The sequence below is a fragment of the Temnothorax nylanderi genome, unplaced genomic scaffold, assembly GCF_030848795.1.
Source record: "Temnothorax nylanderi isolate EJ_2023f unplaced genomic scaffold, tnyl_v1.0 TNYL_tig0116_pilon, whole genome shotgun sequence".
NCBI classification, from domain to species: domain Eukaryota; kingdom Metazoa; phylum Arthropoda; class Insecta; order Hymenoptera; family Formicidae; genus Temnothorax; species Temnothorax nylanderi.
In genome coordinates this window covers 352,739-376,921 of record NW_027249178.1, presented here as the reverse complement: position 1 = coordinate 376,921, position 24,183 = coordinate 352,739, and the positions used below count along the sequence as shown (strand labels likewise).

Below are 24,183 nucleotides of genomic sequence, written 5' to 3'. Positions count from 1 at the left end.
CTCTCCAGATATGATCGGCCGAGAGGTCTCAGTGGAACTGTAAAATTCTAACAGAATGCATCTAATTCAGCATTCGAGGAACCCCCACCTCGATTGTAACCGACCAATAGGAGTTATTCACATTATACTTCTCTCTATCTCAGAAGTTTATCAGAAGTCACGAGAAAAAAATTATAAATCGATGTCTCAATAATTGCGGTGGTTGCAAAAAAAGACAGGTAGAGACAGCTACGAAGTTTTCTATATACTCTACGCATCCCTCGCATCCGGTGTTCGTCATTTGCATAAAAAATGTAAAACAGACGTTCACCATTATACACTGGTACTAAGAGACTTGAATTATGCTCATTGTCATTACTGTCCTGCAAAATTTAAATAACACAATAGAAAAGGTACACATGATGAAATAAGATAAACGTGATGGCCGAACCGAACCGCTGCGTGCGAAGAAACGCATCTTTCCCAAAGACTATAAGAAACATTTCGAAGACTATTATCTCATCAAATACTTTTATCGCCTCACGAATCGACAACTAAACATAATCCTATGTCATCAATTATTAATAAATTAATATTTGTTAAATATATATTTTGTACTGCGTAAGAACCGCAACTATAATCTGATGGACGATAAAAATGAATGGTGGGGTCGTCCCCTTCGTCCATCGAGTTACCGATCACGATGCAGCAACTGCACGTTTTTTCTTTAAAAATGCAATGAGCAAGGTAGGTAGAACACAGCTTCTAAAAACTACTTGCCGCGAGGTTGAAAGGTTTCCTCGCTGCTGGGGAAGCATATTGAGGGAGTTTATTAGGGAGGAAAACGAAGACGTACCTCGAGAGTTACGATGGAACGACCAGTGCGAAGATCACAGTTCATAGTTGGTGCTGTGGGTGGTTCCGAGAAGGATCTGATGTGACGATAACAGTGCTGCAGGCTAGAGCACGTGGCGAAGGAAAAGGCATCTTAACGGATGACATTTTCTTGTGATGAAGATAAGAACTTCGTAATACTGTAACACTATTTATGTACAATAATATTTTCACACTACATCTTTAATCATTAGCTCAAAAACCTTAAACAAATAAATTTATAGTAATATTGCAATAAAAATCTTTTATAGGAAATGTGATAAAAATACGGTTAATAAATATATACCAAATTTTTAGTCACAAAATATTATTTTATTATACAATTAATTTTATTCGGAAAAATCTAATATAAAGTAAAAAGAGTTTTTGTAATACTTTTGCACTATGTATGTGTGTGTATATGTATTTATATATTTTTATATTTATTATATAAAAATATATTTTAAATGTATATTTTTATATAGATATGCTTAATTAATTTTATGTATATAGAAATAAATTCATAAAGAAAGAAAATATCTTCCACATTTTGATCTTAAACAATATAAAAAAATTTAAGTGATATTCGATAATTAAATTGAATTTCTGTTTTTAAAAAATGCTTTTATTTTGATTTCGTCAGATCTGGCAAAGTACATCGATTGAGAGAATCGTTGTATTTATAGCTCTATGCTTATGCACTACAAACCAAGTACGATTATCACGAATCGATGCTTCGGCAAATAATTTTCTTGCTCCTCTCTACTCGCGTATACACTCGATATGAAACCCCATCGAGTCTCTGAATAGGAAAATTGTCGATCGCGTAAAAGTATTATAGTCTTCAACATGCGAACATATAAGCAGCGTATAAAGTACATTCAGGCTTCAATACATCGCATGCAACACCGACACGTACGACGCCGAAGCTTTCACGATCTATAACGTGATAAAAATGATTATGGTTATCGTACGCTGCAAATGTATCGTATTAGAACGCAACGATTAAGAAACGACTGTCAAAATATCATTGTGATAACACTCCGTGCACGCAAATGTAGCTTTTCATCATCGCTTCCATTATTTAACTAAATTCTTACGTTAGCAAATTGCTTCAAAGAGAGTTCCATAACTTTCCCTATTGTAAGCGTCAAATGCTTTTGGGATCTTATGATCATAATATGAATATCTTGATTTTGACTCGGGCTCATTTCGTACCAAAGCGATTCGTACGCCGCGTCGCCGATCATTTCGCTCTAAAATATATAATAAATCTCGTCGTAGAGCAATATATCGTATATGAAATAAATATATGTTACAGTGTATTATATACGGACTTTCGTACTGATATGTTCTCCGACAAAGCAATATATAAATGCCTCCAAGCTCATAACAAAGTAAAAGAACACGGACTTCACTAATATCATCGATCCACCCGGGGCACCAATAGACTGAAATTTTCTATTATTTTATATCTCGAAGAAATTAGTATTTTTTCGATATACTTACGATCACGATGAGAAATCCCAGACAACAGATAACCAGAGTGTTCGATACGAATTGTATTAATGCGATATTCGAATAGAGAGCTTCGATTTTTTTGGAGAAGGTGATAATCTGTTGATGCCGAACGATCAGCGCTTTCAAAACGCTGTCGTTTATATCTTGCTCGATGCTCTTCTGTGTAACTTCACTCAATTTCTGCCGTATTATGTCAATCTGCCCACACACGTGAAGAACCTAAACGTCGCGATATGTTTTTAGTACAATTTTAACATCTAGATTTAAAGCAAATAAGTGCGAACACACGCGAACAATTTGCTTCAATCAGTGCGAATGACAAGAATGTTCATGAATGATGTACATTTGTTTCGTTTAGAATCTAAATCAACATGTCAACTTCATTTTACAAATAATCATATTTGTATAATTAATATATTTTTTTTACCATATATACATATACTTAAGATATTTTAGAATAAATCTTCTTTCTTAGTATCATATCGTAATTATTTTCTTTTACAGTTAGCAGGAACAGCAGAAAATCACGTACGCTCGAACTTACCAATATTATCAGCAAAGAATTCAATACGCCCACCATACCGGCCGCAGTCGTCTGATGAATAAATTGCGTAACGAGGACAGCTACGTGTACCGATGTGCTCTCAATCTCGAAGGGTATCTCCATCTTAATGATGAGCTCTCGATTATCGGTTTGATTTTCATTCTTGATCTTCATTAATGTGCCTATCGCGTAGAGGAATACCGACATCATGTGCGAGCAGATTATACTGTTGGAGACCAAACGAGAGACGTAAGCTATTCTGGTCATCGTGTACTCGTCCGAAATATTGCACTCCTTCCAGTCCTTGGTCATACATGTCATGATTTCGTTCAGCAGACTATAATGGATTATTTAAAGAAATATCGAGATGTGGTTACGCGCAAAAACACATAAATGTCTTTGCAAGATGTCGAAAAAAAAGTTATATAAATTAATGGTGAAATTTATATAAATAAAAAAAATTCTCTTGATAACCTGAGATACAGAACGAAAGAGATGTGGAAGATGCTTGTTTTGCGAATCACATTTAATTCTGTGCTCGGTATAATATCATGTTGAAAAAGCTTACCGAGCATTGAACGAAAAAATAACCATTTTAATAAGCAGAAGGGTGTAAGCGAAAGTTACGCTTAACGCGTCCATGAGAATCATTAGGTCTTCCTCGCCAAAGTTCACGATCACGTGTTGATATTGAAAGATTTGAAACACGATCATCGACGATATGCTGAGGACTTTAAATAAAATTGCGTACGACGTGCCCGGCCATACACCGATCAAACGAAGGCCGTATTCTACGGAGCGAGACACGGTGGTCATCGAATCTATCTCGTTCTCCATCGTGCTCGAAGACACTTGTTCAAACCGGCGACACCGTGAGTTATCACTAATTCTCGGTTTTCCTCCCTCTGTCTACATTATAGATAAGACTAAATGTAGAAGGGCTCGATTCACGTCGGATTATTTAGCCCGAATGATCGGACAACTCAAATATTGTTTACTGAAGTTACGAGATATTGTGCTGACGAAACGTTGATTCCCCGGAATATCATAGAATAGGAGGCGAAATTTCCGACTGTGGCATGATCGAAAGTCCCAAGTCAGTTCTCAGATATGGTCGATCGAGAAGTCTCAGGGAGACTGCGGACTCAGCACTCGACTGACCCTACCTCGACCATGTGTACATGCATGAGACAGTAATTATTCATCGCGTATTTTACGTCTTTTTCTCATCTTAGAAGTCACGAGTAAAAACTATAGAACGATGCCTCGATAATTACGAAAAAAAAAAAAAATGGACAGACGCAGCCACGAAAGCGTCCAATATCACCCTCGTGTATCATCCACGCATCCTCGCTCGGTCGCTGTCTGTTATTTGCATTAAAAATGCAAGGCAAATGTACGTGCGCTGAACACACGTGAGTACTAAATGCCTGCGTGGAATACTTAAAACTTTCGAACGGCAAGAAGAAACGAAGAGCGGGAAAATTGTGGAAGACGAATTTCTAAGAATAAATCGAAAGCGGGGATGAAAGTTTTGCAATGATGAGGGAAGGACGTCGAGCGGCGCATAGAGACATTTGTCTATAAAAAGTACAATGCTATTATCGAATCGAATGAGATATATTGATGTAGTTTTACATAAGGACATTGACGTTCGTGGAACGTTAATGAGTTACTAGAATTCGCGAGATGTCACGTCTCTTATAACATAATTATAGTTACATAAACACACGGAGGGTATTGCCTTCTCGACTATACACGGCTTTCAAGACATAGCATGCAGCACGGATACGTAAGACGCTGATGCCTTAATAATCTAGAAGAAAGAAGGTAGAACTTGTCGTATTTTGTAACAGCTACTGAAACGCGATATACTTTTATCTATAAAGCTGATGTAAAAATGTAATAAAACATAAAAAATAGTGGTATATTCTTTTTACAGGTACATGTAAAAATATATTTTCTTCTAATTTATAAATCGAATTAAAATTAGCAAACGTACGTATTTTCATTCAAGATACGTACAACCTATAACAGATACAGCAAAACGTTTTGAAAGCGCATCTTACTGTTGTAAAACGTTCTAGAGAGAGATCCATAAATTTTCCAATAGTAATAGTTAACTTTCTTTGCGATCTCAAAATCAGCAGTAATAAAATACGACTCTGCGTGGGATTCGAATTGTACCACTTCGCTTCGTACGCCGCATCACCGATCATTCTGCCCTGCAATCGAGTGAATGATTAAATTTATTTAGAATTATAATAAAAAAATGTAGCGCTAAACTTGAGAAAGAGATTATTATTCTATAATGTACATTTTTACTGACATATTTTTCGAAAAATATTTTTTCAATGATATTTCGATATTGAAGAAACGAGTATATGATAATAAAATTATATACAGAAAGTTATACAGGATTTGCATTTGCAACTGACATGAAAATTTTAACTATATATTTATATTATTATATCAAGATTTTATTGAGCATTTATAATCATGAATAGAAAATATTGAATTTATAAAGATAATATTATATTTAACTGCAATTATATGTAAACGTTCTTCACCTTGGCGCTGAGGTATTCTCCAGCATAACAAAATATGAATGCCTCCAAGGTGATGACAACGTAAAAAAAGAGAGATTTAATCAACATCGTGGATCCTTGCGTGTCACTGATCGACTGTAATATAATCGGAAATAATATCAAACGTCAAACACACTCTGAATGGCAAGCAAAATAAGAGTGCTTTAAAACCTACACTTGAGCACCATCCAATTATTTCGAATATTCTCGTACGAGATATTTTGTTTTATTGCATATCAATAAGCTGACAATTTGAAATAAAAATGTTTTGTGTAATGGCAATTTAATATTATTGCCATATATGTATATATTAACCGTGTGCATCTTCGATTTCACGAAGCATCCACTCACAGTCACGATTAGAAATCCGAGACAGCAGATGACCAAGGTGTTCCACAGGAATTGCATCAAAGCTATATACGAGAAGAGAGTCTCGATGTCGGTCGAGAGTGCGATAATTCTCTGATGTCGACGTATTAAAGCTTTGATAGTCGAGGTTCGCAAGTCGAACGTGTCGTCAGCTGAGGATATTTCTACCAACCCTCGGCACATTATATCGATTTGCCCACCTACGTGAAGAATCTAAAAATAACGGTCAACGCCCTGCAGTGGGTTCTCGATACCACCGCGATTCAGTGCAACAACTTGTAAGTACAAAAGTTTATTAACAAAAAAAACAACAGCAGATAAGTAAGTCTATTATATCATAGAATTATAAACTTTCGTAATTAATACAATAATTAATATTAAATTAAAAATATGTAAATATAAAATAGAGTCAAAAAAATATTAACACTTACATGGAAGTAAAACTTTTTAGAGAAACAGAACTAATAATGCAAGATATCATAGTAACAAATTTGTCTTTTGTCTTCAAAGAGTCATTACTTGTTCACCCTCAATATCAACATATTCTTAAAATCTTCTCCAAGTGGTCTACAGAGCCCTGAGGTATATTTCTTTTGGTATTGCTGCAATCACATTTGCAATTTTCTGTCGAAGATCTTGCACATAATAATGATGGTGAACACTGTTTGAAGTAAAGACTGTTTGAATACAAAGTATACTTGTTACTATGCTATCTTACATTATCAGTTCTGCTTCTCTAAAAATGGTAATTTTATATAAATGTTAACATTTTTTTAGGGACCCTGTATAATATTAATTACAAAGATATTTTATTAAAAGATTAAATATATGTAAAAAAAATATGTATAAATAATAATTAAGTCCAAGAAATAAAAAAATTATGCATCACTTTGGATGATATTAGATGTAGTTTATTGTAAAAATTAACGGAGGAAATTAACGGCAAAAATATGGAGACGCTTGTACTTCGCATTATCGGTTATCGATTAAGCTCACGAGAACGATTTCATTACGCACAAATGAAATAAATTAAGTAAGTTATTAATCGCGTGGATGATACAGAACACTCATTACGAACAATGCGGTGCGACACGCGAGAGAGCCGATCGAAATTACTTTATTATTCTACTAAGCTACTTATATAAATTACGCATCTCCACGTGGTATAATTATACATTTAGTGCGATACATATTAATTTAATTATGAATGCTTCGGAATTAGAATCCAATCTGCCTGGCTCTCTTTATTGAATAAGTATAAAATATAAAAACAAATTTTTTTTTCATTTTCCTCTTTCTAAAAAAAAATCAAGAAACTTGCTCAAAAAGCACAATGAATTATATGTTGACTCATTATATCAATAAGATTTATTTAAAAATTAGAAAACTAAACCTTTCTAACTTTCTAACTTATAAAGCGTTCTTTTTCAAGTCAATCATCTTCGTCGGCTTAAAGCATGTTTACTTACCAGTGAGACAATCAGGGCGTTAAGCACACCGACTATCGTGGCTGCCGCGAGCTGGTGGAAAAACTGCGTGATCATGACGAGCTCGTACGCAGGGGAGGCATTGGATTCGAAAGGTAGCTCCATTTTGAGAAACAGCTCTCGCGCTGGCACCGCGAGCTGTTCGTCGGGCTCGTCGGCGTGAGCAACAAGTACACCAGTGCCGTAAAGAAACACTGACATCGAGTAGAGGCCGATGATCAGGTTGGAGGACCGATGCGACACATCAATCGTTCTTGACATCGAGCAGGCGGCCCACTCGGTCACGCACTCGCTCCGATCCTGGGCCATCATCTCCAGGATGTCGTAAAATATCCTGCGAAAAAACTTGAAGACATGCCTTTCGAACTGTCTTATGATTATAGAAGAATGTGATAATCTTTTATTTTCTTTACACATCGCGTACTTCAAATCATAACGAAGGTACATACACTGTTAAATATTAAAGAATAAAATTTAAATCAGAGCACCTTAAGTTAAATAACATTTTGTTATTTTTAACTACCATATGTGTGTGTCTACCCAAAGTTTATTATTTTAACACAGTATTACTCTAACTTCATTGGTTTAGTTAAATTAACGACATATTGAACAGGAGCAGTGGCGACTTATTGAAATGGTTAAAAAAGATTTAAATTAAGTATAATTTGACCACGAGTTTAATAGTGTATGACGATTAAATATTTTAATTGCGCAAATCTATATTTATTTGATCATTGATATATGTCACTGTACAAAATAAATTTTCATTTTATGATATTTTTCAAAAATATTAGACTAATCTAAAATTGATTCAGACACACGAAAAGACTGCGTCCACGTCGTCGTTTCATAACAACGTTTCGAAACATAGATATAAATGAGACGGACTCACCGCCGATTGATCCAGAATATCGTGAGTTTCAATAGTAGAAGGCTATAAGACATCGTAGTGCTGAGGCCATCCATCAGATGCGACAGGTCGTCCGTGCGGACGTGTATGACGAAATATCGATACTGAAAGGTCTGCGCCATCGTCAGAGTGATCATCCAGAAGGCGCGACGAAGGACCGTGCAGGACGAGTCGGGCCAAACGCCGATCACACGAAGACCTATCTCGATCGAACGGCTGACAGTGCCATCGAGGATCGTCGAATCGGTTTTCGGGTCCATTTTCGGAGCTCTGACTTCGAAAGGTACTTCCGACCTAGACGCCTCCTTACATCGGTACCACCGTGAAACTTTGATATTTCAAAAATCCAACCGTGTACTTCGTGTTGCGATGTTGAACACATGGATGAACACGGGGGACGAACGCGGGTGAACACGGGTAAATCGCTGCGCACCAGCGATCCCCCACCTCGATGTCGATGTGAACCAATAGGAAGCACCGACAAGATATTCCCATCGCAATGGAAGAATTGTCAAATAAGGATGATTATAACAGACAGATAAGTGAGGGTATAGATAACAAAGAAAAAAAAGCGAGCAGCGGAGGGAGAGTGAATTGTCTTCGAAATTACCTTGAACCTTAAAAATTCAGGAACCGTACGCGATCAGGCGCACGGTACGCAAGACCCTCGGGAGATCGTGCATAATAATAGTCAGTTAGACCAAGACACTTTAAAACGGTAAAATGTGGAGAGCAACATGCAAGCGACACTCAATAGCGAGGAAAGTTAAATTGGTACGTCCGGATCTGACGTCCCTATCGAGGGGAAAAAAATAATTATTTGCAGCGGGTATACCTGTAACTATGAGCGTGTAAGTACATGGACAACAGTGAGTGAATAGTATGAAAAAGACGAAACTAGAGTATTTGCATTCAAATTACGTTTCATAGAAACTTAGAATATTCATGATTTTTTGAACAGTGAAATATATGAACGTTTAAAATTATTTGGTAAAGCTTCGATTTTCTAATGATATCGATACGAAGTGAAAATGTGAATGACCTAAAATATGAAATAAATAAAGTAAAAAATGCTTCTTTTATTTAAAAAATCAGAGATTTTATGAAAATAATGTATCGCGGTTTATTCGAAAGAAAAATCTTAGGATTTATTTACTTATATATGTTTCAATAAAGTATGTCTTCGATTGTACGTATATTTAGAAAAAATCTCGCACCAATTATAAACTACTACACTATATAATACAACACTTGCTACTGTCCAACATAGTCAGTAATCACGATGGATGCGCTTGGCACAAGTAACTAATCTCGGCTAATACATCGCGTGCAGCACCGACATGTACGAAGCGGATGCTTTCATCACCTAGACGAAACAAACCAATAAATTTCATTCACGTAATAGACCGCGTATCGTTTTCAACTTTGTCTAAACAACATTAAACATCTTGACATTCTATCTTGTTATGATATATATTCGCAAGACAAGATTCTTACACTTGTAAAATCTTTAAGCGAAAGATCCATGATCTTCCCAGCAGTGATCGTCAATCTCTTCTGCGATCTTAATATCACAAATAACAAAATTCGACATTCGGCAGGTGGCATGTTATACCAAAGCGCCTCGTAGACTGCATCCCCAATCGATTTGCTCTGAAAAAAAAGAAAATAAGTAGTACAACGGTACAAACAAGAAAAGAAAGTCTATCAATTTATCTGAATTCAATTTCAAGTCCGATTCAGTGACATCGTCTAAGAGTTTTCTAACTTTTAAGAAACACAAGAGTCGTGAAGTACGTATAGATATATATTAAATTGATCAAGCTCGGTAAAAGTTGTTCCGCAGAAAAAGAAAAAAGTTTGAAAATTGATTGTCAAAGGCTTCAAAGAATGAAACAGAATATTATACGTGTAAGATAAAACATATTGCGAATACCTTGGCGCTGAGGTATTCTCCAGCGAAACAAAAGATAAAGGCTTCCAACGTTACGGCGACGTAATATGTAGCGGATTTCAACATTAACACGCTAGCTCCGTCTTTACTGAGAGACTACAAGAAGATAGCAGAGAGGACTCGGAAGGTGTATTTAATAAGTTTGGTATAAAATTATAAAAATATGCTATAAATATATTTGATTAATTAACGATGCGACTTACCCCTATGAAAGTGAAGCCGATGCAACACATGACCACGGTATTCGACAGGAACTGCATCAGGGCGATCTCGGAATAGAGCTCTTCAATATTGTCCGAAAGCGTTATTATTCTTTGGTGTCGACTAATCAGAAGCCTGACACTTGCAACGATTGAAAAGGGCTGTGAAGTTTCATCGCCGCAAATTGTCAGTAATTCTCGACAAAGAATATCGATCTGTCCGCTCACGTGAAGCACCTAAACGTGACTATTAATAGATTCCACAAAAAAAACTTTAAAAACTTCCGAATATTAGCGAAAGTTTTTTTCAAAATTATCCAAATTCTAGATGCGGATTTAGAAAAAGACAAAAATTGGTCTTAATTAGTTTTGATTAGCACTTGCAAAGGAATAAGAAATAAAGGTCACATGCGTCACTCATATAATCGGTGCAACTCACCAACGTGATGAGCAAGCAATTTATCATAGCGATTAAAGAGGCCACCGACACTGCATAAAAAAGCTGAACGAGCGCTAAAAGTTCGAAGAGGGGAGACGCGTCAACTTGGAAGGGAAATTCCATCTTTATAGGTAACACTTTCGAACTAATGTTGAGATTTTCATTAAATTCCGTCTCACGACGCACAAGAGTGGTCATGCAGTAGTAAATTGTGGCCGCGGCGCTAATGCTGATCAACACGTTCGAGCAACGGCGCGACAGATCGGCATTGCCCGACATGATATACGATACCGATTTATCGTAAATATCGACGTTGTTCCAGTGTTCTTCCATCGCCAGCAGGATATCATAAAATATCCTGTGGAAAATTGCTCGCGTATTTTGCATCAAAACCGTTGTTCCTGTCATTTATATCGAGGAACTATGTCCCTACCTGCGGTTCGACCAGAGAGATATCAACTTCAGGCCGCAGAGGCTGACCGACAACATGATACTAAGCGCATCGATGAGATCCGAGATTTTGTTGACATCGAAGTGATCGAAAATGTACACGTACTGAAAATACAGCGCCAACACCAAGCACGTCATATACGCGAGCCAAATGACGGTTCCATACGGCAAACCGGGCCAGATCCCAACGAATCTGAGGCCGATCTCGACGGAAGTGCTGATGGAAGTTGCGCGCATTATCTCACGGAATCGGACCACCGCGACGTTTCCTTGTTAAAAGCGAAACGATTATCTTGCGAGCAACGCTACTCGCAAATTAAGCATTGAGTTTCGACGAGCTATAACTCCGGTCGCAGTGCGAGGCAACAATGCGTTGCCCCTTCGTCGATCGTTATCAATCAATCGCAATTACATGTGTTCTTATCGTGCTTGGTGCAACGGCAAAAAATAGCGTACGTTACATTTTTACGATAATTACAGGTTACAGAGAAGAAAGAGCGTAATTCGAGACGACATATATTGAAGGTTACGCGGAAGGGGACCTAAGTTATTCATTTAATAAAAAAAATGAAAGATCCGTTGAGCGCATGTGCACAATGTCAGATGCGTTGAAAGACTTGAGAGATATAAAAGTAAAGGGAAGGGAGTGTTGCTACAAAGAGACTTGTGAGAAGATCTAAACGCGCATCGTTGTTTTATAAAGAAAAGTAACATAGAATTAACGTTTGATCACATTCACGTGCTCCTTAGGAAGATCAGAGAAAATTATTTATTTTACCAATGTCTTGAATTTCAATATATACGTAACATGCGTTATACGAAAGTTTATTAATCAAAAAAACCTTTATACGATTTAAAATATTACTTGAATAAACATCTCTATTTTCCAATATTATTTCTTTCTCAACATTTCGTTAGTAGCATTGATGCGCTTCCGATATCACGTTGCATTAAATAAGCGCATATGTGCTACGTTAAAGATCGTCTGATGATTAAAATTATAACTAATTATTATATTTCAGGAAGCTCTATTTGCATGCGATTTTCTATGTCTTCCTACGATCAGTTTCATCAAGTGCACGAGCAAATATAATTGCCATTGATATCCGTATCCGGGCCGTAATTTCATAATAATTGCATGCAATGTCAATACGTATGATGCAGAAGTTTTTACGACTTGTGTATACGAAAACATATTTTCCATTGTAAGTATTAAGTATATTGAATATATGCATAGTCCCAAAGACCGCTGAATCCCAGCTTGCATTAAAAATTGTGTGCATATTCAACTTTGATATTCATTCGAGACGCGTTTAATATCCATGAGCAAAATTTTGTATGTATGAGAAATGGATCTTACGCGGTGAATCCCTTCAGAGAAACATCCATCACTTTTCCAGCGGCGATCGTCAATCTCTTTTGCGACCTCACAATCACAAGCAGAAGAGTTAGACACTGCATGGCTGGGCGTCATTTTGTATCAGATTCCTAGACGGTGTCCTAGACGGACTCTTAGACGGCATCTACAATCGACTGAAAAACATCCAGTTGAGTTCTATGAATGTCGAAAGAGAGCGAATATTCTTTCTCTCGAAAAAATTTTAGTTAACGTAAATACGTGTATATAGTAGCAATTTGTAAAGTTATGTACTTGCATAATTGCCTTATTAATACAGCAATTTATCAAGAAATAAAATCGTTCCGATAAAATACAGTTTAAATGTAACCTTCGTGCTAAGATACTCTCGGCGAAGCAATAAAGGAACGCTTCTGACATAAAATGAAATGATTATTGTTATTGCTCTTTGATTGTTACCGGTAATTTTTAAAAACAACGAGTAAATAATATAAATTGGTTATGCAACAGCAAAGCAAAATCATGTACGACAATTAAATATTATGTAGTTATACGCAAATCTTTCGTTAATTGCTCGTATGTCTCTGTATGGAATTAATTCTTCATATTTCATGTTATTTTTAAAAAATATAAAATTAATCTAAACTCGATTTAGAAACGTGCTATGCAAAGTACACAGTTGAATTTAGAAAAGATTTCGTCCACGTCATTTGTTTCGTAACATGAATAAGTGAGCTCACCATTGATTGATTAAAAATATCATAAGTTTCAATAGTAGAAGGCTCTCTCTATAAGACATCGTAGAGTGTTGAGGCCATCTATCAGGTCGTCCATGCGGAAGTATATGACGAAATATCAACACTGACAAATCTGCGCCGTCGTCAGACTGATCCAAAAGACGCGACGAAGGACCGTGCAAGATGAGTCGGGCCAAACGCCGATCACGCGAAGACCGATCTCGATCGAACGACTGCTATCGAGGATCATCGAATCGGTTTTCGGATCCATTTTCGGAGTTCTGACTTCGAAAGGTACTTCCGACCGAGACGCCTCCTTACATCGGTACCACCGTGAAACTTTGATATTTCGTCGAAAATCCAACCGTGTACTTCGTGTTGCGATGTTGAACACATAGATGAACACGAGGGATGAACGCGGGTGAACACGAGAAAATCGCTGCGCACCAACGATCTCCCACTTCGATATCGATATGAACCAATAGGAAGTACCGACAAGGTATTCCCATCGCAATGGAAGAATTGTCAAATAAGGATGATTATAACAGACAGATAAGGGTATAGATAACGAAGAAAAAAAGCGAGCAGCGGAAGGAGAGTGAATTGTCTTCGAAATTACCTTGAACCTTAAAAATTCAGGAACCGTACGCGATCAGGCGCACGGTACGCAAGACTCTCGGGAGATCGTGCATAATAATAGTCAGTTAGATCAAGACACTTTAAAACGGTAAAATATGGAGAGCAACATGCAAGCGACACTCAATAGCGAGGAAAGTTAAATTGGTACGTCCGGATCTGACGTCCTTATCGAGGGGAAATAAATAATTATTCGCAGCGGGTATAGCTGTAACTATGAGCGTGTAAGTACATGGACCACAGTGAGTGAATAGTATGAAAAAGACGAAACTAGAGTATTTGTATTCAAATTACGTTTCATAGAAATTTAGAATATTCATGATTTTTTGAACAGTGAAATATATGAACGTTTAAAATTATTTAGTAAAGCTTCGATTTTCTAATGATATCGATACGAAGTGAAAATGTGAATGACCTAAAATATGAAATAAATAAAGTAAAAAATGCTTTTTTTATTTTAAAAATCAGAGATTATATGATAATAATGTATCGCGGTTTATTCGAAAGAAAAATCTTAGGATCTATTTACTTATATATGTTTCAATAAAGTATGTCTTATTGTACGTATATTTAGAAAAAATCTCGCACCAATTATAAACTACTACACTATGTAATGCAACACTTGCTACTGTCCAACATAGTCAGTAATCACGATGGACGCGCTTGGAACAAGTAACTAATCTCGGCTAATACATCGCGTGCAGCACCGACATGTACGAAGCGGATGCTTTCATCATCTAGACGAAACAAACCAATAAATTTCATTCACGTAATAGACCGCGTATCGTTTCAACTTTGTCTAAAAATCATTAAACATCTTGACATTCTATCTTGTTATGATATATATTCGCAAGACAAGATTCTTACACTTGTAAAATCTTTAAGCGAAAGATCCATGATCTTTCCAGCAGTGATCGTCAATCTCTTCTGCGATCTTAATATCACAAATAATAGAATTCGACATTCGGCAGGTGGCATGTTATACCAAAGCGCCTCGTAGACTGCATCCCCAATCGATTTGCTCTGAAAAAAAAAAAAAGAAAATAAGTAGTACAACGGTGCAAACAAGTAAAGAAAGTCTATCAATTTATCTGAATTGAATTTCAAGTCCGATTCAGTGACATCGTTTAAGAGTTTTCGAACTTTTAGGAAACACAAGAGTCGTGAAGTACGTATATATATATTAAACTGATCAAGCTCGGTAAAGGTTGTCCCGCAGAAAAAGCAAAAAGTTTGAAAATTGATTGTCAACGGCTTCAAAGAATAAAATAGAATTTTGTACGTGTAAGATAAAATATAGTGCGAATACCTTGGCGCTGAGGTATTCTCCAGCGAAACAAAAGATAAAGGCTTCCAACGTTATGGACACGCTATAAATATAGCGGATTAATTAACGATGCGATTTACCCCTATGAAGGTGAAGCCAATGCAACACATGACTACGGTATTCGACAGGAACTGCATCAGGGCGATCTCGGAATAGAGCCCTTGAATATTGTCCGAAAGCGTTATTATTCTTTGATGTCGACTAATCAGAAGCCTGACACTTGCAGCAATTGAAAAGCGCTGTGAAGTTTCATCGCCGCAAATTGTCAGTAATTCTCGACGAAGAATATCGATCTGTCCGCTCACGTGAAGTACCTAAACGTGACTATTAATAGATTCCACAAATAAACTTTAAAAACTTCCGATTATTAGCGAAAGTTCTTTTCAAAATTATCCAAATTTTAGATGCGGATTTAGAAAAAGACAAAATTGGTCTTAATTATAGTTATGATTAGCACTCGCAAAGAAATAAGAAATAAAGCTCACAGGCAAGAAATAAAGCTAATAAATTTTAAAAAGCCATGCGTCACTTATATAATCGGTGGGACTTACCAACGTGATGATCAAGCAATTTATCATAGCGACTAAAGAGGCTATCGACACTGCATAAAAAATCTGAACGAGCGCTAAAAGTTCGAAGAGGGGAGACGCGTCAACTTCAAAGGGAAATTCCATTTGTACAGGCAGTACTCTCAAGCTAATGTTGAGATCCTCGTTAAATTCGGTCTCACGACGCACAAGAGTGGTCATGCAGTAGCAAATTACGGACACGACGTTAATGCTGATCAACACGTTCGAGCAACGGCGCGACAGATCGGCTTTGCCCGACATGATATACGATACCGATTTATCGTAAATATCAACGTTGTTCCAGTGTTCTTCCATCGCCAGCAGGATATCATAAAATATCCTGTGGAAAATTGGTCGCGTATTTTGCATCAAAACCGTCGTTCCTGTCATTTATATCGAGGAACTATGTCTCTACCTGCGGTTCGACCAGAGAGATATCAGCTTCAGGCCGCCGAAGCTGGCCGACAACGTGGCACTAAGCGCATCGATGAGATCCGAGATTTTGTTGATCTCGAAGTGATCGAAAATGTACACGTACTCAAAATACAGCGACAACACCAAGCACGTCATATACGCGAGCCAAATGACGGTTCCATACGGTAAACCGGGCCAGATCCCAACGAATCTGAGGCCGATCTCGACGGAAGTGCTGATGGAAGTTGAGCGCATTATCTGACGGAATCGAACCACCGCGACGTTTCCTCGTCAAAAGCGAAACGATTATCTTGCGAGCACTCGGAAATTAAACATTGAGCTTCGACGAGCTATAACTCCGGTCGCAGTGCGAGGCAACAATGCGTTGTCCCTTCGTCGATCGTTATCAATCAATCGCAATTACGTGTGTTCTTGCCGTGCCTGATGCGACGGCAAAAAAGAAGCGTACGTTACATTTTTACGATGATTACAGGTTACAGAGAAGAAAGAGCGTAATTCGAGACGACATATATTGAACGTTACGCGGAAGTGGACGTAAGTTATTCATTAACAAAAAAATGAAAGATCCATTGAGCGCATGTGCACAATGTCAGATGCGTTGAAAGACTTGAGAGACATAAAAGTAAAGGGAAGGAAGTGTTGCTACAAAGAGACTTGTGAGAAGATCTAAACGCGCATTGTTGTTTTATAAACAAAAGTAACATGGAATTAACGTTTGATCACATTCACGTGCTCCTTAGGAAGATCAGAGAAAATTAATTATTTTACCAATGTCTTGAATTTCAATATATACGTAACATGCGTTATACGAAAGTTTATTAATCAAAAAGAATTTTATACAATTTAAAATATTATTTGAGTAAACATCTCTATCTTCTAATGATATTTATTTCTTTCCTAACAATTCGTTAGTAGCATTGATGCGCTTCCAATATCACGTTGCATTAAATAAGCGCATATGTGCTACGTTAAAGATCGTCTGATGATTAAAATTATAACTAATTATTATATTTCAGGAAGCTTTGCATGCGATTTTCTATGTCTTCCTACGATCAGTTTCATCAAGTGCACGAGCAAATATAATTGCCATTAATATCCGTATCCGGGCCGTAATTTCATAATAATTGCATGCAATATCGATGTATGATGCAGAAGTTTTTACGACTTGTGTATACGAAAACATATTTTCCATTGTAAGTATATTGAATGTATGTATAGTCCCAAAGACCGCTGAATCCCAGCTTGCATTAAAAATTGTGTGCACATTCAACTTTGATATTCATTCGAGACGTTTAATATCCATGAGCAAAATTTTGTATGTATGAGAAATGGATCTTACGCGGTGAATCCCTTCAGAGAAACATCCATCACTTTTCCAACGGCGATCGTCAATCCCTTTTGCGACCTCACAATCACAAGCAGAAGAGTTAGACACGTATTTTGTATCGGACTCCTAGACGGCGTCCTAGATTGACTCCTAGACGGCATCTACGATCGACTGAAAAACATGCGGTTGAGTTCTATGAATGTCGAAAGAGAGCGAATATTCTTTCTCTCGAAAAAATTTTGCTTAACGTAAATGCGTGCATATAGTAGCAATTTGTAAAGTTATGTACTCGCATAATTGCCTATTAAGGAGGGTGGTTAGTAAAATCACTTTGATAAGAATTAGTTCAAATTTACGGAGAATATTCGTTTATGGGAATTTGTCGTCCATGCCAAAGTTGAAGACAATCGTCTGCATGGTTGTCGAGTAATTAATTATTGAAGTTATACTCTTGTCTTTCTCTTATACACGGGCGACACAGCAGAAATGTTACCTAACCTGTAATGTAACTCTCGAAAGCATATTAAAAATGATAAGAATTTAGTGAAAATAGGTGCAAATAACTCTTTACATATTTAGGAAGAACTTTCTCGAAGACTGAAATGATTCGTCTTTATAGTTATCAAGAAATTGTAAAAATAAAATAGGACCACATTTATTATTTCCACATTTCAATGTGGATAATAACGAATTTGGGTTTCAATTGTACAAACAACTCTTTTTAAACCTTAAGAAACAGCAATTAAATGCATTCCACATATTTATTTGCTAAAATTCGTTTATTTCAAGCGACGAAAATCTAACCTATATGCTTTTCCCCTGCCGCGCGCCCCTTCCCCGCACGAAGAGCGAACCAACCTCCTTAATACAGCAATTTATCAAGAAATAAGGTCGTTCCGATAAAATACAGTTTAAATGTAACCTTCGTGCTAAGATACTCTCGGCGAAGCAATAAAGGAACGCTTCTGACATAAAATAAAATGATTATTGTTATTGCTCTTTGATTGTTACCGGTAATTTTTAAAAACAACGAGTAAATAATATAAATTGGTTATGCAACAGCAAAGCAAAATCATGTACGACAATTAAATATTATGTAGTTATACGCAAATCTCTCGTTAATTGCTCGTATGTCTCTGTATGGAATTAATTCTTCATATTTCATGTTATTTTTAAAAAATATCAAGTTAATCTAAACTCGATTTAGAAACGTGCTATGCAAAGTACACAGTTGAATTTAGAAAAGATTTCGTCCACGTCATTTGTTTCGTAACATAAATAAGTAAGCTCACCATTGATTGATTAAAAATATCATAAGTTTTAATAGTAGAAGGCTTTCTCTATAAGACATCGTAGAGTGTTGAGGCCATCTATCAGGTCGTCCGTGCGGAAGTATATGACAAAATATCAACACTGACAAATCTGAATCGTCGTCAAACTGATCCAGAATACGCGACGAAGAACCGTGCAAGATGAGTCGGGCCAAACGCCGATCACGCGAAGACCGATCTCGATCGAACTGCGATCGAGGATCATCGAATCGGTTTTCGGATCCATTTTCGGAGTTCTGACTTCGAAAGGTACTTCCGACCGAGACGCCTCCTTACATCGGTACCACCGTGAAACTTTGATATTTCGTCGAAAATTCAACCATGTACTTCGTATAGCGATGTTGAACACATGGATGAACACGGGGGATGAACGCGGATGAACACGGGAGAGCTTTCCCACGATATCGATGTGACCCAACAGAAAGTACCGACATGGAATTCTCATCACGATGGAAGAATTGACGAATAAGGACGGTTGTAACAGTCAAATAAGTGTGGGTAGATGACGAAGAAAAGAAAGAGCGAGCACGGACAGCGGAGAGTGCATTGTCTTCGAAATTACCTCGAACCTTAAAATTTTAGGAACCAAATGCGATCAGGCGCACGGTCCGCGAGACTTTCGGAAAATCGTGCGTAACAATGGTCGGTTAGTTCGGAGCACTTTAAAATGATATAATGTGGAGAATGACATGCGAACGAAACTTAATATAGCGAGGACAATGAAAGTACGTTCGGATTGGACGTCTATAACGAGGGGAAAATGAATAATTATTCGCAGCAGATATACCTGTTAGTAAGAGAGTAAGTACATGAACGACAGTGAGTGAATAGCATGAAAAACATGAATCTGAAGTTTTTACAGGCAAAGTATGTTTTATAAAAATTTAGATTTTTTGAATTGTAAAATATATGAACGTCTGAAATTATTTAGCAAATTTGGACTTTAATGACATCGTCGATACTAAGTGAGAATGTGCATAATCTAAAAGAGAAAATAAATATTATTCAAGAGGCATTTTTTATACATTTTTAAAGATCAAAAACATTTTTTTGTAAGATTTACTACGATTTCTCTTAAAGAAAAATGTATTTTTATTTATTTATTTCTATATATTTTCTTATAAAGTATATTCTCTTGTTCGTACATCTAGAACTGTTTTCGGTCCAATTACGTAATGCTACTTTGTGTTATGCTACACTTGCTACAGTCCAATATGTCGGTAATCACGGTAGATGCGCTTGGCACTTAAGTATAATTGTAATCCACTAATCTGGTTTAATACATCGCGTGCAGCACCGACATGTACGAAGCGGATGCTTTCATCACCTAGTGGATATAAAACAATAAATTTTACTCACATAACAGACCGCGTATCATTTTCTACTTTGTCTTAAGGGGTTAGGCCACCTTGAAACTTTCAAAAAATCAAATTTATTTTTTTTTATTTAAAACATTCTTCAGGATGTCAAAATTAATGTGCAATTGGTCCTAATGCAAAAAAAATTTGTTTTTATTCAAAAAATATTTTTACATAAAACTTTAATGCATTTTTCTCAAAATGCATTTTTCAAATTAGCGAGCAGTAGAACTCAAACAATTTTTGACCGATTCACTTGAAATTTTAACAGCATCTCTCTTTAAAACTAAATTATCTAAAAAAGTACATACAGATTTTACGATTTATTAACAATTTTTTGAATTATAGAGAATTTTATACAGAATTTTTTACCTAAAAATGAAATTTTCAAATGCTCACCATTTCTTCAAAAATCCATATGTACTTCTCTAGCAAATTTCATGTAAATAATGAAATTTTTTTTTGTTTTGCCGTACGATCAAATGGTGACCACTTCTACTGCTCGCCGCAAAGTGGGTCAAATCAAACAAATGCTGCTTCAGAGCCGCCATTTTGAAAAAAATATTAACTTTAAAAAAATTTTTATATTCTTCGAAATGTGTATAATAAAGTGTATACATTGGATTTTGCAGTTACTTTATTGTTTCTCCAAAAAAAATTCCTAACAATGACGCGATTTTTGAAGATTTAAGGTGGTTTAACCCCTTGAAAAACATTAAACACATTTTGACGTTTTATCTTATAGTATAATGTACATTCGCAAGACAAGATTCTTACACTCGTAAATCCTACTAGAGAAAGGTCCATGATGTTTCCAGCAGTGATCGTCAATCTCTTCTGCGATCTTAATATCACAAATAATAGAATCCGACACTCGGCAGGTGGCATGTTATACCAAAGCGCCTCGTAGACTGCATCGCCAATCGATTTACTCTGAAAAAAAAACCAGTACAACAGTACAAACAAGAAAAGAAAGTCTATCAATTTATCTGAATTCAATTTCAAGTCCGATTCAGTGACATTGTCTAAGAGTTTTCGAACTTTTAAGAAACACAAGAGTCGTGAAGTACGTATATATATATTAAATTGATCATGCTCGGTAAGTTGTTCTGCAGAAGAAGCAAAAAGTTTGAAAACTGATTGTCAGCGGCTTCAAAGAATGAAAAAAAATATTGCACGTATAAGATAAAATATTGTGCGAACCTTGGCGCTGAGGTATTCTCCAGCGAAACAAAAGATAAAGGCTTCCACCATTACGGAGACGTAAAATATAGCGGATTTCAATATTACTATGGCAGCGCCTTCTTTAGTGAGAGACTATAAGAAGATAGCAGATTGGGATTCGAAAGATATTTAATACATTTTTAGTATATAATTATAAAACAATGCGCGGATGGCTCTTAATTAGCCCGTTTTCCTTCCGCTATAATTATACTTTATTAATTAACGATGCGACTTACGCCTATAATGGTGATGCCGATGCAACACATAACCACGGTATTCGACAGGAACTGCATCAGGGCGATCTCGGAATAGAGCTCTTCAATATTGCCCGAGAGCATTATTATTCTTTGGTGTCGACTAATCAGAAGCCTGACACTTGCGACGATTGAATAGCGCTGTGAAGTTCCGTCGCCGCAAATTGTCAGTAATTCCCGACGAAGAATATCGATCTGTCCGCTCACGTGAAGTACCTAAACGTGACTATTAATAGATACAAAATAAACTTCCGATTATCAGCGAAAGTTCTTTTCAAAAATATCCAAATTCTAGATGCGGATTTAGAAAAAGACAAAAATTGGTCGTAATTAGTTTTTATCAGCGCTCGCAAAGGAATATCACGGACAAAAAAATAAAGCTAATAAATCTCAAAAAGCCATTTGTCATTTATATGATCGGTGGAACTCACCAACGTGATGATCAAGCAATTTACGATAGCGACCAAAGAGGCGATCGACAATACATGAAGAATTTGACTGACCGCTAAAAGTTCGAAGAGGGGAGACGCTTCAACTGCGAAGGGAAATTCCATTTTTATAGGTAACACTTTCGAACTAATGTTAAGATCCTCCTTAAAGTCGGCCGAGCGACGCAGAAGACTGGTCATGGTGTAGCAAATTACGGACGTAACGTTAATGCCGATCAACACATTCGAGCAACGACGCGACAGGTTGGCATTACTCTCCATGATACACCATACCGATTTGTCGCAAATATGAACGTTGCTCCAATCCTCTTCCATCGTTAGCAGGATATCATGAAATATCCTGTAGAAAATCCCTCGCGTATTTTGCATCAGAACCGTCGTTCCTGTCATTTATATCGAAGGACTGTCCCTACCTGCGGTTCGACCAAAGAGAGATCAGCTTCAGGAAGCCGAGACTATAATTCAACGTGATACTAAGCGCATCGATGAGATCCGAGATGTTGTTGATGTTGAAGTGACCGAAAATGTACACGTACTGAAAATACAGCGCGAACACCAAGCTCGTCATATACGAGACCCAAGTGACGGTTCCATACGGCAAACCGGGCCAGATTCCGACAAACCGGAGGCCGATCTCGACGGAAGTGCTGATGGAAGTTGCGCGCATTATCTCGCATGGGATCGGACCACCACCGCGACGTTTCCCTCGTCAAAGGCAAAACGATTATCGTGCGAGCGTATATGCTACTTGGAAATTGAGCATTGAGCTTCGACGAGCTATAACTCCGGTCGCAGTGCGAGGCAACAATGCGTTGCCCCTTCGTCGATCGTTATCAATCAATCGCAATTACGTGTGTTCTTGCCGTGCCTGATGCGACGGCAAAAAAAGAAGCGTACGTTACATTTTCACGATGATTACAGGTTGCGGAGAAGAAAGAACATAATTCGAGACGACGTATATTGAACGTTACGAGGAAGGGGAAGTAAGTTATTCGTTAATAAAAAAAAAGAAATGAAAGATCCGTTGAGCGCATGTGCACAATGTCAGATGCGTTGAAAGACTTGAGAAGCATAGAGGCAAAGAAAAGGGAGTGTTGCTACAAAGAGACTTGTGAGAAGATCTAAACGCGTATTGTTGTTTTATAAACGAAAATAACACGGAATTATCGTTCGTTCACACACATGCTCCTTAGTAAAATCAGAAAAAGATTATTTATTATGTTATGAATTTCACCGTACGTAACATGCGTTACGAAAATTTATTAATTAAAGAGGAATATATACAACTTGAAATATTAATCGAATAAATATCTCATTTTTTAGTAAAATTAATTTTTTGCAATAATTTGTTAGTAGCGTTAATGCGCTTCCATTGCAATATTATGTTATATTAAATAAACGCATATTTATGTTATGCTGAGGATCGTCTGATTACGATTACAACTAATTAATTAATATATTTCAGGGAACAATCTTTGTATGCAATTTTAATGTCATCAAGTGAACGAGCAAATAAAGTCGCCATTGATATCCGGGTCGTAATTTCTTAATAATTTTATGCAACATGGATATGTACGAAGCAGAATTTTTTATGACTTGTATACGGAAAGACACTTTTCATTGTAAGTATTATATCGGATATGTGCATAGCGCCGAAGGCCGTTTGCTTTATAAATTGTGTGCACAGTCAGCTTTGATATTCATTCGAGACGCGTTTAATATCCATGAGCAATATTTTGTATGAATAAGAATATGGATCTTACCCCGGTGAATTCCTTTAGAGAAAGATCCATCACTTTTCCGGCGGCGATCGTCAATCTCTTTTGCGACCTCACAATCACGAGCAGAAGAGTTCGACACTGGCT

The 24,183-nt window shown here is 36.8% G+C and overlaps 3 protein-coding genes and 2 pseudogenes across 3 annotated transcripts; all 5 read right to left on the bottom strand.

Moving 5' to 3' along the window:
* Window positions 1–1,331: 1,331 nt before the first annotated feature.
* On the bottom strand, window positions 1,332–3,754 carry LOC139776291 (odorant receptor 13a-like). The gene is made up of 6 exons (XM_071712863.1): window positions 3,486–3,754; window positions 2,918–3,254; window positions 2,362–2,592; window positions 2,190–2,303; window positions 1,953–2,108; window positions 1,332–1,791 (listed from the first exon to the last, which is right to left on the bottom strand). The coding sequence occupies exons 1-6, from the start codon at window positions 3,752–3,754 to the stop codon at window positions 1,741–1,743; spliced, it is 1,158 nt and encodes a 385-aa protein (XP_071568964.1). The 3' UTR covers window positions 1,332–1,740.
* A 915-nt stretch (window positions 3,755–4,669) lies between these two features.
* Window positions 4,670–8,566, bottom strand: LOC139776290 (odorant receptor 82a-like; annotated as a pseudogene).
* An 891-nt stretch (window positions 8,567–9,457) lies between these two features.
* On the bottom strand, window positions 9,458–11,272 carry LOC139776324 (odorant receptor 13a-like). The gene is made up of 5 exons (XM_071712895.1): window positions 10,865–11,272; window positions 10,429–10,662; window positions 10,208–10,321; window positions 9,769–9,924; window positions 9,458–9,637 (listed from the first exon to the last, which is right to left on the bottom strand). The coding sequence occupies exons 1-5, from the start codon at window positions 11,270–11,272 to the stop codon at window positions 9,587–9,589; spliced, it is 963 nt and encodes a 320-aa protein (XP_071568996.1). The 3' UTR covers window positions 9,458–9,586.
* Window positions 11,273–14,564: 3,292 nt separating this feature from the next.
* Window positions 14,565–16,652, bottom strand: LOC139776305 (odorant receptor 13a-like; annotated as a pseudogene).
* Window positions 16,653–20,101: 3,449 nt separating this feature from the next.
* LOC139776306 (odorant receptor 82a-like) lies at window positions 20,102–22,985 on the bottom strand. The gene is made up of 6 exons (XM_071712878.1): window positions 22,732–22,985; window positions 22,301–22,658; window positions 21,852–22,085; window positions 21,595–21,708; window positions 21,169–21,324; window positions 20,102–20,360 (listed from the first exon to the last, which is right to left on the bottom strand). Exons 1-6 carry the CDS (start codon window positions 22,983–22,985, stop codon window positions 20,310–20,312), a joined length of 1,167 nt encoding a protein of 388 aa, XP_071568979.1. The 3' UTR covers window positions 20,102–20,309.
* Between the last annotated feature and the right edge of the window lie 1,198 nt (window positions 22,986–24,183).

What these genes read in the sequence shown, in the direction of transcription:
- LOC139776306 (XM_071712878.1), bottom strand. Translation starts at nt 22,985, where the DNA reads ATGCGCGCAACTTCCATCAGCACTTCCGTCGAGATCGGCCTCCGGTTT. An exon ending in TCTCTTTGGTCGAACCGCAG is followed by an intron (nt 22,659 to 22,731) that starts GTAGGGACAGTC and finishes GATTTTCTACAG; the next exon opens with GATATTTCATGATATCCTGC. An exon ending in CTCTAGTAGGATTTACGAGT is followed by an intron (nt 20,361 to 21,168) that starts GTAAGAATCTTG and finishes TATATCCACTAG; the next exon opens with GTGATGAAAGCATCCGCTTC.
- LOC139776291 (XM_071712863.1), bottom strand. Translation starts at nt 3,754, where the DNA reads ATGGAGAACGAGATAGATTCGATGACCACCGTGTCTCGCTCCGTAGAA. An exon ending in GAGAACATATCAGTACGAAA is followed by an intron (nt 2,109 to 2,189) that starts GTCCGTATATAA and finishes TATATATTTTAG; the next exon opens with AGCGAAATGATCGGCGACGC. An exon ending in CTTTGAAGCAATTTGCTAAC is followed by an intron (nt 1,792 to 1,952) that starts GTAAGAATTTAG and finishes ATCACGTTATAG; the next exon opens with ATCGTGAAAGCTTCGGCGTC.
- LOC139776324 (XM_071712895.1), bottom strand. Translation starts at nt 11,272, where the DNA reads ATGACAGGAACAACGGTTTTGATGCAAAATACGCGAGCAATTTTCCAC. An exon ending in ATTGCTTGCTCATCACGTTG is followed by an intron (nt 10,663 to 10,864) that starts GTGAGTTGCACC and finishes AGTCACGTTTAG; the next exon opens with GTGCTTCACGTGAGCGGACA. An exon ending in TCGGCTTCACTTTCATAGGG is followed by an intron (nt 10,322 to 10,428) that starts GTAAGTCGCATC and finishes ATCTTCTTGTAG; the next exon opens with TCTCTCAGTAAAGACGGAGC.